Below are 12,572 nucleotides of genomic sequence, written 5' to 3' on the forward strand. Positions count from 1 at the left end.
AGCCGGGAGCAGCGGGGAGGAAGGGGACCAGATATCGGGTTCCGGAGGCTTTCAGAAGGAGGGAGGGCATGAGTCAGGAGTAGTCACGCCCACCTCGGGGAGCGACGAAACGATCAAGAGGAAGGTGGAGAGTTGGGCGCGCGCGCCAAGTTCAAATGTAGCGGAAGCTGGCGCAGTAAGCAGCCCAGAGAGTGAGCCAGGTCCCAAAGCCCGCCGCAAGGAGGCGGAAGGGTCAGGGGGGTCCGCGTCAGAAGAGAGTAGGAAAGAAGAGACCCCGGGGGGCAGAAGGACCCAGAGACGGAAGGAAAGGCGCAGGAGGTGGAGCAAGGCTAGGGTATTAAGCTGGTGTGCTAGAGGCGGAGACTCAGACGGGTCTTCGCCGGTCTGACCTAGAAGAAGTAGGGCTGCACATTGCAGTTTGGAAATGGAACCTGTAATCCAATAAAGACTCTTTTAACCTGAACGCTGGCTAGCGTGGTCCTATGTGAGCTGGGACTGAGTGGCAGCCCTGACACATATGTTCAACAACTTAAGAAAAAAATGATGTAGAGTGGGGAAATGGTTATTGCAGAGAGAGCGTGTTCTCCCTGACTGAGAGCACGTGTTGCGGTTGGGAATGCAAGCCACCATGTGTGAATGGCAGTTTGGCTAAACCGGGACTTTAATGGTTAATTTGGTTACTGGGGAGTTTTGGATGTTGCTATTTTGGAAGGAGGGGTCAGAGGCTATAAATATAGGACGCCCAACGTGGGTCGTCCTCTTGGCCTTTTTGCACCGGATCAAGGAGCAGTTTGCATCTGGAGACGGTTGTATACGAGGCCCTGCTAGATTTTATTCACTCTTCGCTTGCCCCTTAGGCCCCTCTGCCCTTGCCTGCATTTTCCCTTCTTCTCCCTCTGTCCCTTTTGCCTTCCCTTCCCTGCTTAAATACCCTTCTGTCCAATTTTAATTTAATATTATCTGAATTTTTAATTTTATTTTCCCGGGGGGGAAGGGAGCTTGGTTGAGGGTGGGGTTTCCCCCCCCGGCCCTGGGAGGCACTGCCTCCTGGTCGCTCCGGGCCCGGGCACCCTCGGCCTGAGAATTAACGGAGGAGAGGTCGCAGCCCTCCTATCCAGGCCGCGGGAGCACCCCGCATCCCTTGGGTAGCTTCGCGGCTGCAGCCGCGAGGCGCGGCCGCCCCCCCACCCCCCTCCCCCTCATCAGCGCGCAGGGGGATCGCTTACCTGGTGGGCTCCCTGCGTCCGTGGGGGGTGCTCGCTGAGACGCGGCGCGGCGAGGAGGCCGTTGCCGCCATCCCGCTCCTTCCCGGTGCGTTCGGCTGGCCCGCTTGGCGTCGGCGCAGCGGGCACTTTCCCTGCTACCTACTGGGAGCCTCTTGGTGCGTCTTCGCTGCGCGCTCCTCCGCAGCGCGCAGCGGCCTGCTCTGGGCCCCCTGGCCCTGCCGGCACGGCCTTGCCTTCCAGCGAAGGAAATCTGCTGCGCAATCAGGAGGAGGCCCTCCATTTTGTTTTGCGCGCGGCGCGGCTTGGTGGGTGCCTGCCGGCGCTTTGCTGCTGCCTAACCCCTCTTGTGGCCTTTTGCTGTAACTGCGCCTGGGCTGCGCTTGGGCTCCCCCAGTGGCAAGACCCGGTACTGCGCCTCCTTTCATTGATTGCTTGGCTGACCCAGCTATTTGGGCCTGTACAGTGAGGGGGCCCCCTGCTGGCGGGCCTTAGCAGGTGCAAAGTTGCTCAATATATTTGCTTAAAGAGGCCAATCTATTCATAGCTAAGTTGATTGCCGGATAGTTAGACTGCTAGCTTGTAAGACAGTTAACTCAGTTAAAAGCTTGGCATTTCATTCTTGGTCTATTATTTATTTTGGTTTCTTTTAGCATAATTTATTCTAATTTATAGTTCATTTAACTCGAATTTATTTTACTTATTAATTGGTTTTATAGTTTGTTTATTTTAATATTAATTAATTTTAATTTTATTTGGTTTTCTGTTTCGATTTAATTGTTTTAGTTTATTTTCTCCTTGAAGTTGCTGACATTCCAATTTTAATTTATTCCTTGGAACGTGCTGATCTGCCATTGAGGTGTTGCGTTTGATGGTGCGTGGCCAGCAGCAGTTAATTTAATAAAGTTTGATAGCCGTTTATTGACTGTGGTTATAGTGCAGAGTTATTTGATTGTGATTTATTCCCAACTAGCAGGTATGGCTCCAAAGAAGGTATCTGCTCGCCCGGGACCTGCCACCACCTCAAAAAGGCCTATTAGAGGCCCATCCCAGGCGCTCCGCTCGCCCACTTCGGTCCAACCAACAGGGCGGGTGCAATCCTTGGTGGCAAGTATGGCCGGTGATCCGGCGGCCCTTTCACGCTTCGCAGCTGAAATGGATGGTTTTCTGCAGCATTGTTCTGCTCAACCATCTACGTCCCGAAGGCCGCCTCCTGCAGCAAGGGCGTCTCCTCCAGGGTCACCATCATCTAGCGAAGATGGGGGAGATGGGTCATCATTGCGGAGTTTGATTGCAAACCCACAGTTAACCCAACCCCCTGACTTACCTGCAGTCCGGGGCCGGTCACGGAGGTCAGGCCGTTCCACCAGGAGGGCCTCAGCAAAAAGTGGCCCTTTGGCTGTTTCCACTCGCCGGCGTACGCCCTCCCAACCTTCTGCGGGGCCGGCCTCGGGTTCTGGTCTCTCACGTGTGGTCTCTTTGCAGTCTGTTTCAGCCCCATCCCAGGAAAATCCTGAATCCGAGTCTTCCATTGAGGACAGCCTTCCAGTTCCTGCCAGGAAGTCTTCGGGAAGGAAGCGTCGTCACAGGAGGTCATCCCGGAGGCGCGCTAAACGGAGGAGGGATGATTCGTCGTCTTCCTACTCGGGTACATCCTCTTCTAGTTCTGATGATGAGGGCAATCACATGGAACTTTATTGGGGTTTTGGCGAATCGGCTTCGGGGCTCCCGAAGTGGGCTTGGGAACGAAGGGCCAACACTCACAGGGCAAGATACGGGGCAGTACAGGAGTGTAGGGATGGCGTGTTGGTTCCCGACGTTAAAGTCTCAACCAATTCTGCCAGGGACATCATACCAGGCTCGCATTTGTCAACAAAGCTGCGATCCAGGATTTTAAATGGTCGCTATGTAGACATGTTTAAATTGATCCCACCTTCGGAAGATCAGGAGAAGGGAAGTTCTTCCTCCAGGAAACGCCCTGGGATCGCTGGCGCAGACAGGACTTTCGAACGTTGGCTCGATTGTTTCCAGGTCTTTGCTGGTGTAGTTATGGCAGCTTACCCGCGGAGATCCCTGCATTTGATGGTTTATCTAACCACGGTGCGCTCCGCATTCAGTAAGGCTGGAGAAAAAGCTGCGATAAAATATGACGAAAATTTCAGGCGCCGTGCTGCCAAGATCCCTTCGGCACGCTGGGATCGAAAAGATCTTGATGTGTGGACCACTTACGTGGCCCCGCTAATTGATAAAAAGGCGCCGGATCAGCAAAAATCTAAGTTTGCGGCTCTTAGACCTGGCCGTCGTCTGCTCTGCTGGGATTTTAATAAGGGCTCCTGTCAGCGAACAACGTGCAGATTTGCTCACGTGTGCGAAAAGTGCAATGGGTCGCATCCGGCTACCTCTTGTTTCAGTGGTCGGCGGCCCTTTCGTGGGGGAAGAGGGGGTTCTCAGCAACCCCCTAAGTCAGCCCCACTCCCCTCAACCTCAGGAACAGGCAAATAGAGTTTTGACCGCCTTGGCTCATACCCCTGTACGCCTGCCGGCCCTTCAAGTTTGGTTGCAGTCTTATCCCAATAAGGAGGCTGCGCGTTTTTTAAGTGATGGTTTTTCTTTGGGCTTTCGGATTCCAGTAGCCATGTCTCCCGTGGCACGGAATCCTTCTAATCAGAAATCAGTTCGTGAGCTACCTGAAATTGCCAGAAAAAAGATTGCAAAGGAGGTGGCTAAGCATCGTATGGCTGGCCCTTTTAGTGTCCCCCCTTTCAGTAATTTGCATGTATCCCCATTGGGTATCGTGCCAAAGAAAGCCCCAGGTGAATTTCGTTTGATTCATAATTTATCGCATCCTAGGGGTACTTCAGTCAACGATGTTATTCCTCCGGAGCTTTGCTCTGTAAAGTATGCCTCGCTTGATCACACAATCAAAATGATTCGGAAATTCGGCCAGGCTGCTTTATTGGCAAAATGCGATATTGAATCGGCTTTTCGTTTACTGCCAATTCATCCGGAGGATTTTTGGCTCCTGGGTTTCCAGTTTGAGGGCAAATATTACTTTGACAAAGCCATGCCTATGGGCTGTTCAATAGCGTGTGCTGCCTTTGAATCTTTCAGCACCTTTTTGGAGTGGGCCGTCAAACAGAAAACCGGACTGGGCGGAGTCACTCATTATCTGGATGATTTTTTATTGGCCTCGGCTCGCGACACCGGCAATTGCTCGGTGCTGCTGCAGGCCTTTGCTGACCTTACGCAGGAATTGGGGGTTCCACTTGCAGCGGAGAAGACTGAGGGTCCTTCGACCCGGCTTACATATTTGGGTATCCTGCTGGATACAGTGTCCCAGACTTCCAGCTTGCCAAAGGATAAGCTGGTTGCTTTGAAGAAAGTTATAGAGGAATTGCTCCCGTTGAGGAAGGTGTCGCTATTGCAACTCCAGTCGCTTTTAGGTCACCTAAATTTCGCGTGCAGGGTGGTGGCGCCTGGGCGCCCTTTCTGTTCACGCCTGGCTCGACTCACCGTGGGGCTGAAGGCACCACATCATCGGGTTAGGCTCTCCAGTGGGGTGAAGGCCGATCTTGGCATTTGGCTGGAATTCCTAAGGGAATTCAATGGAGTGTCATTATGGCAAGACACGTTGAACTTGCATAATGACTTCCAAGTGCAATCAGATGCTGCAGGTTCCCTGGGTTTTGGGTTGTATTGGAAAGGCAGATGGTGCGCCATGCGTTGGCCGCCTGCTTGGCAGGGTGAGGCAATTACACGGGACCTAACTTTTCTTGAGTTTTCCCCCATTGCAGTGGCAGTGCACTTGTGGGTCGATGAGTTCAGGGACCGTCGTGTTTGCTTCTGGACCGATAACCAGGCGGTGGTGAACGTGCTGGCCAAACTGTCTTCACGCTCTCCCAGGGTGTCAGCCCTTTTGCGGGCCTTTGTTTTACATTGTTTACGTTATAATATAGTGTTTTCTGCACGTTTCATACCTGGGGTGTCTAACGAAATTGCTGATGCTCTGTCCCGTTTTCAGATGGAGCGGTTCAGACTTCTGGTTCCAGAGGCCCGGAAACTTCCGGAATATTTCCCGGATCATCTCTGGAACCTTGGCAGCAATTAGTTTTTCAGGGAGTAGCGGCTTCTATTTCCCCTTCTACCCTCAGGTCGTACACAAAAGCTTGGACTGATTTTTTGGCCTTTACACATCAGTCAGCCAGGGTTGAACTGAGGGTCTCACCCTCTACTTCTCAGGTGCTGGAATATTTGGCGCACCTGTTCCGGTTGGGACGTGCAGCTAAGACAATTAGGATCCAGGCAGCGGCAATAGCCTTTTTCTGTAAATCATATTTTGACAAGGACCCTTGCGCGAAGTTTGTAGTGCGTAAGGCCCTGGAAGGATGGGGTAGGCTTTGTCCTCCCCAGCCAGCTACCCGGCGCCCAATTTCATTCGATTTGCTGTGCAGGATGCGCAAAGCCTTGCGGCATGTATGCTGGTCCGGGTATGAGGCTCGCCTTTTTTCAGCAGCGTTCTCTATGGCTTTCTTTGGAGCTTTAAGGGTGGGTGAGCTCGTGTTGGAGGCACATGCGGATGGTCGCTCCAGGGGTCTGTTGCTCCAGGATGCGCAGTTATCCCCATCAGAGTTGAGGCTCACTATCAGGAGCTCAAAAACGGATCAGAGGGGTAGGGGGGCCCTTCTTCGTCTCCCTGCCACAGGGGAGGCGGGCCCTTGCCCGGTAAAAGATGTCAGAAGATACCTGGCTGTTCGTTCCCCAGGGGATGGTCCTCTTTTGCGGCATGAGAATGGGTTGCCCCTGTCTAGACACCAGTTCGCAATGGTAATGCGAAAAGCGATTAAGGCTGGTGGGGATTCAGCTGATGGTTTCGCCCCACATTCCTTTAGGATCGGGGCAGCCACGACAGCAGCGCACTGGGGCCTGTCTGCCAGCAGAATAAAGGAATTGGGTCACTGGAAATCAGACGCGTTCAAGGGCTATGTACGGTAACAATTTGGTATTCTTACATATTTTACTTGTTTACCCAGGTTTGGCGGCCGTTCGCATCTGGCTGGTGGGGCACAGCATCGTGCATTGGGCTGGTGTCGGAGCCAGGCAGTCCGGATTGGGTCCAGGGCTCGGCCTTCCGCCACACGTGCGCATATCGTGGCTATCCAGACGTGGAATGTGCTGGCCGGAGTTCCTGCCGCTGATCCGGAGGCAGTTACTTATGGAAGGGCCGCCCACGGCTATTGTGGTACAGCTGGGAGAAAACGACCTGGTTTCCATGGACTGTTTGTCGTTACGTGCCGCAATAATGGGTGACCTTGAGGTGCTACGGTCATTGGTGCCGTCAGCAAAAATTTTTTGGTCAAAGCTCTTGCAACGACGTGTATGGAAAGGTAGTCGTTGCCCAATTGCCACTGACAGGGCCAGGAAACGTGTCAATTCTGCTGTGGCCAAAAAGGTTTTGGAGCTGGGTGGTGATGTTATTTCTCATCCTGGAATTCAGTTCCAGGCTGAATCATTTTACAGGGAGGATGGCGTGCACCTTTCTGCTTTGGGAAATGAGGCTTGGCTAGGTGCGGTGGTGGCTAAGCTGAGGTCTTGGCTGGGGCTGTGAGTGGTTTGGCGGGGAGCTTAAGGCTCCATGGCGGTTAGGCATTGGTTAAAATGGTTGGTGGAGGGGTAAGTGCCTACCCCTCCAATGGTGTGCGAAAAAGCGAATTCCGTTAAAGGAATCCAGGGGCTTGCCATTCTTTTCGTCCTTGTCCCCGGAGTCGGACTTGGGCCGTGCAAGCCCCACCGGAACATGAGGGTGAGAAGTGATGGACTGGTACCCAGCTTCATATTCTCCCCAATACTTGTTTCCCAGGCTGGCTTCCGCTGGAATCCGGAAGTGCCAGCCCTGTCCCTGGGCAAGGACAGATAGTCATAACCAATGCCTAAGCAACCACTCACATTTTTTGTATTGGAATAAAGTTGTGGCCAAAATTTATGCCAATAACCTTAAACAAAAAATTAGTGTGATGTGTGACTTTTTTGGAAGGGGGGTGGCTTGTGGGACTCAACACGCAAATGAAAATAATGCTGCAGATAATAAGATCATGATTTCCTGCAAGCACAATGAAGCAGCCAATAAGTCCTAGAATACCATCAAATCCAGAAAAAAAAATACTTTGCAGGAACTTGTCAGCCACAGGCTTGTCTTTTGACATAAGTCATGAGCAACTACCATGTAGCTGCAAAGTCCATCGGTTTGGCTTTACCCCTGGAAACGTGTAAAGAATAAGTGAGTTTTTTTCAGATATTGAGATACAGTGGTACCTCGGGTTACGAACCGTCCTACTTACGAATGCTTCAGGTTATAAACGCCACAAACCCAGAAGTGCTCCGGGTTGTGAACTTTGCCTCGGGATATGAGCATAATCCATTTCTGGGGCCACGGAAAGCCTATGTAGGAAATGTGTGCCTCTGGTTAAGAACGCTTCAGGTTAAGAACGGACTTCTGGAATGAATTAAGTTCATAACCTGAGGTGCCACTGTATATAAGACTTTCTTTTAAAAAGTATCAAGGGGAAATGCCAAGGTAGTCATCCAATTTGGGCAATGGTTAGTGGAGGGAACAGAAAGAGAAGCCAGACTCAGCACTGGGAACTGTTTGTGATATAGATCAAAGGAATAAGATGAGGGTAGCCCTGCAAATCAGTGGCTCTTCATGAGCCCAGATGGCCTATTATTTTGTGTGCATAGTTCCTTTGAAGCATAAGGAGACAGGCAGGGGGAAAGATAACTTTAAACCGTGATGCATAGTAGTCTGTTTTATTATGATGTCTTCCGTCAATGCCTTAATGGCTATACTTTGCTATTTTTAAGTCAGCACTTGGCAGAAGAAGCTTCTCCTGCAGAGGCAGTAGATTTCTAGTTGAACATTATGGTGCACTGCTGATAGTTCAGTGAATGAACCTGGAGTGTGGGGGAAGTTATCATTCCCCTATTCCCTCAGGACACTCCCTGTTGCACCTTCAGGCTACATAATGCATGCTACTCCCACATCAGGCTGGGTTAACGATGTGGATCAGCCAGGCCAAAAATATCCCAGGTGTCTGAGTTGTTGGTGACTGATGCACCCCTGCAAGGCATCTAGTTACTGACACCCCAGGGCCACTGGGAAAGCGCCTACTACTAGGATCTAACCAAATGTAAATTCAGTGATCTATACTCTATACAGGTTGACAGCAATGACTAGTGGGTAGAGTCAATACAGTCTCATCCTTTAAGCTGCTGCATCAGAAATACAGCTTTTCTGATAGCTTCAGAAACAGCTGAGAGTATTTGAAGAATATAAAGGATGAGATAAATTCTTGGAGAATATGCCATTTATTAGCCATGGCAGCTAAAAGGAACTTTTGTGCACAGAGGCAATAGATATCAAAAACAGCAGCTGAACCATAGGAAAGCAGACACTATTATGCATGGCTTCTGATCAGAGCATCTAGGCATCTGTCTGACTGGCTACAAGCATGACTGCTGGGCAGTGCTACATCTCTCTTAGATCACAATGTCACTGCTCATTTCTACCAGGTGGAATCTGGTTCGAAATGATTTTAACTTTCCCCAAAGAACCTGGGGAGTAGTAGCTGATGAAGCTGTAGTATGCAAAGGAGTGCTAAATTCCCATTAGAGATCCCACAGGGCTAAATAAGAAGTCATGTTTACTGTGTGAATGCAAGTAAGGCACATAATTTTTAAATAGCAGCCATAGAACAGCAAGAGACGGAGAGGCAGAATTTAGCCCTTTCTTTCACTGATTGGGTCCTGATGAAAATCCCCCCACCAGCTCAATGCACAATTTCCCCCCAAACAGCCATTTACATTGTAAAAAGCATGCATGTTTAACTGAAGTTATGCATTTAATGTCACATCTAATTTAAGCCATTTTAAAATTATAAATCCAGAGACTTCCTTGTTTGGGAACCATGGTCTAGATTACCTGTTTATTGCACAGTCATCATGGCTGGCTTGAACAAAGCAGAGGTTATACAAGGCCTGTTCCTTACTTATCATTCATTTTGATTTGTTTGAGGGGAAGTTATATATATATATAAATATTTGTTTGAGGGGAAGTTTTATATATATATATATATATATATATATATATATATATATATATATATATATATTATTAGGTTTTAACAATAGAAAAATTCAGAAAAAATACAAAGACAAAGAAAATACAAAGTTACAAAATACAAAAATACGAACATTAAACATGAAAAAAAGAAAAACTCATATAAGAAAAAAGCAAAAATTCCCTCTTTCTTAATTTCTCATCTTTAGTTAACTTGTTTTCCTGACTTCCTCACGTCTCCCGTTCTTGTATCCCTTTTAAAAATTAATTCAGCAAATTCATGTCCTATTAGTTTATCTGTTATTAATCCAATCTTACATTTTACCTTGTTGCTAGAACCCCTGTGATTCATTTCAATGTCATCAGCATTCAAAAATTTTACAATATTTCTGTAAATATATTTTAAATTTCCTCCAATCTTCTTCCACCATCTCTTCTCCCTGGTCTCGGATTCTGCCAGTCATTTCTTGAGGGGAAGTTATAGGTCTTTCTGACAATCAATTGTTATCCCAGCCATTTTAGTGTAGTTCTCCATCACTTTCCTAACTACAGAAGTCCACTGTTTGGATAGAGAAAAAAAGGAATTTGTTGTAGCAAAGCCCTTTAATGCGCCTTAACTGCAGAAATATAAATATCCATTATATGATTTGATCTCTCCTGTGAAATAGTGGCAGTGTGGAGGCAATCCATAACAATGAAACAAGTATGAAACTGGTTTAAATGCGTAGTGTCAACGTGCCCTTCCTTGTTTGTTCTTGCATTTCAGATACTGGAGCAGAAAACATTGCAAGAGCATAAGAAGTATGTAATGGGTCTTTCCCTAGATGAGACAAGGACCATCTAATCTAGCATCCAGTTCTCACTGTGGCCAACCAGACCCAGAAAGTGGGTCTTCCTACCTATTGTTCCCAACAGCTGGTATTCAGAGACATACTGCTTCCAACTATTGAAGAAGAACATTACCTTTGTGGCTAATAGCAGCCTTTAACCTCACTGAATTAGTTTAATCCTCTTTTAAAGGTTGAGAGCCATCACTATGTCTTGGGGAATCAAATTCCATGATTTAACAGTGCACTGTGTGAAGTAGTACTTTCTTTGTCTGTCCTGAATCTTTCAACATTCAGTTCCACTTAATGTTCTAGTACTATGAGAGGGGGTGGACTTTTCTCAAGCAACTTTATCACTTCATGCACAGTTTTATTCATGACATTGTCTGTCCAACTTCTTTGAGTATCCCGCATCCTTTCTTGCTTACTTAAGTTTCAATGCCTTTGTGCTGCACATCTGCCTGTGATGGATGCTTCAGATGGTGACTTCTCTTCAGAGATGTGCGGCAGTTCATGTTAGCTTTACAGTATTGTTCTCAGGAGCTCATATAGCACCACTTTCCTGGCTGTTTGTTCTTTCTCTGTCTCTCTCTGTCTTCACTTCTCAAAATATATCTGCATTTGAGTTTCATTTTGATTCTCTAATGTCCTGCATTTTATCTGTGTCTATTTTTATTTGAATGCAAAGTACCAAATACTTTTGTCTTTTCTTGTTTGTTTTCAGTAAATGCTGAAATGTTGTGCACCAATAATTTTTTGAATTTCTTCTTTTAAAACTAGTGGAAAATCATTGGAACAGACTCAGAAAATAAATGGGACACCACTGATATACTTACAAAGTTTTGTTCCATAATGTCAGAGGTGGAGGACCTCTGGCCCAGGGGAAAAAGTGGGCCTCCAAGCTTTTATATCTGGCCCTCAGAACTCTTCCTACATCATACCGTCTCCCCAGCCACACTGCCTATCCCAAAACCACATCCCATTATTGGCCCAATGGCAACAGAAACTTTATTCGCCTCAGCCGATGGCCATAGCAACAAGAGAACATTACAATATATATGGAAGAAAATGGAAATTACAAAAACACAGTTTAGGGTCCTGAATCGATTGTCAGATAATGGACCTTATTCTGATTGGATTGGCCCAATTTTGAATCTGGCATGAGCGGTTTTGCCTGGCTGGAATGTGTCCTTGAATTCTGGTAATGCCTCTTGCTTGCCTGGGATGGAGGACAGGGAGAGGTGTGTGGGTCTATTAACTATTAACTATAAATTTAACTATCAAATATAAACTTTCACCTGTGAGGCAGGTTAGCAGAAGTATGTCATTTGGGTGGGATGCATGGGGTGGAGCACACAAAGCCCTGAAGCTGAAAGGCAGAGTGAAGTGGAATGAAATGGGCTTTGTAACAGCCTTGATTCTGAGTGCGGCAAAACAAAGAGCCTTTTGGGTGAAGAGTCTGTGTGCTCCACCCCTCGTGCCCCCCCATGACACACCTCCTCCTTCTGTAGAGGGGAAAGAGAGGGAAGCAGCCCCAGACTGGTGGCAGTGGCCTTAGCATGGTGGGAGACTTGCCCCAAGAAGAATATTATTTGGGGAGGCACAACAGGCCTGAGACCCATACAGTTGGTGCCTATGAAATCTGCCCTTTTGTCCTCAACATTGCCCTCTCCCCCCCCCCTTCAAAAAAAAAAAAACACATTTTATTGGATGGGAACGAAGGAACCTGGTTCCTTCGAGTTGGCATCTATGAGCCAAAACGTGACAGATTCTTTATAGATACCTAATACCCTTTAGGTGTAGATTTTCTTAAACGCAAAACAAAACTTTAAAAAAGAGACTAAACAGCCTGATCTGAGATATATTTATGCAGAAGTCCCAGTGTGTTTTCAGTAGATTTTACTTCCTAGTAAACAGCCCTAGGATTGCAGTGTTAAATGTGACTTCTAATAATATCTCCCATTCTCAAATGCCTTTGTTAGTTTCGCTGCTCAGTGAGGTGGAAATATCCCTGCAGATGTTCTTTACAAAGAATGAAAGCACTGAAGCAGCTCTGAGGTGCTTGAGCTTCGTCAATTGCATATGTTGCCTGATTAGTGAGTGTACCTAGCAGATACATATTCAAATAGTGTCCTTTATCCTTCCCAGAGAGCTGTGCACTGGATGACACCAATGGGTTCTCATGCCATCATTGCTTTAACTAAGCAGAAAGTTAGCCTCCACAGTGCACAAATCTTTCAGTAATTTCCTGTAATTCAGCCTGGTGGCACTGGCATTTGGGAGAAAACGGCTGAATAACGAGATGAGACACAATGGTATGGGTGAACTGTAACGTACTAACTGTTTACAAAAGAGCTGCAGCTGAAACAGGGATGGGTCGTCACTCTCATTATAATTGGTATTGAGCAA

At 47.6% G+C, this 12,572-nt stretch overlaps 1 protein-coding gene across 1 annotated transcript; it reads left to right on the top strand.

Annotated features, from left to right (window-relative positions):
- Nucleotides 1–602: 602 nt before the first annotated feature.
- LOC308595285 (uncharacterized protein) lies at nucleotides 603–7,161 on the top strand. The gene is made up of 2 exons (XM_081209267.1): nucleotides 603–806; nucleotides 2,200–7,161. The coding sequence occupies exons 1-2, from the start codon at nucleotides 665–667 to the stop codon at nucleotides 3,723–3,725; spliced, it is 1,668 nt and encodes a 555-aa protein (XP_081065393.1). The 5' UTR covers nucleotides 603–664; the 3' UTR covers nucleotides 3,726–7,161.
- The last annotated feature ends 5,411 nt before the right edge of the window (nucleotides 7,162–12,572 follow it).

Source organism: Podarcis bocagei (genome assembly GCF_964188305.1).
Source record: "Podarcis bocagei genome assembly, chromosome: 9".
Taxonomy (NCBI): domain Eukaryota; kingdom Metazoa; phylum Chordata; class Lepidosauria; order Squamata; family Lacertidae; genus Podarcis; species Podarcis bocagei.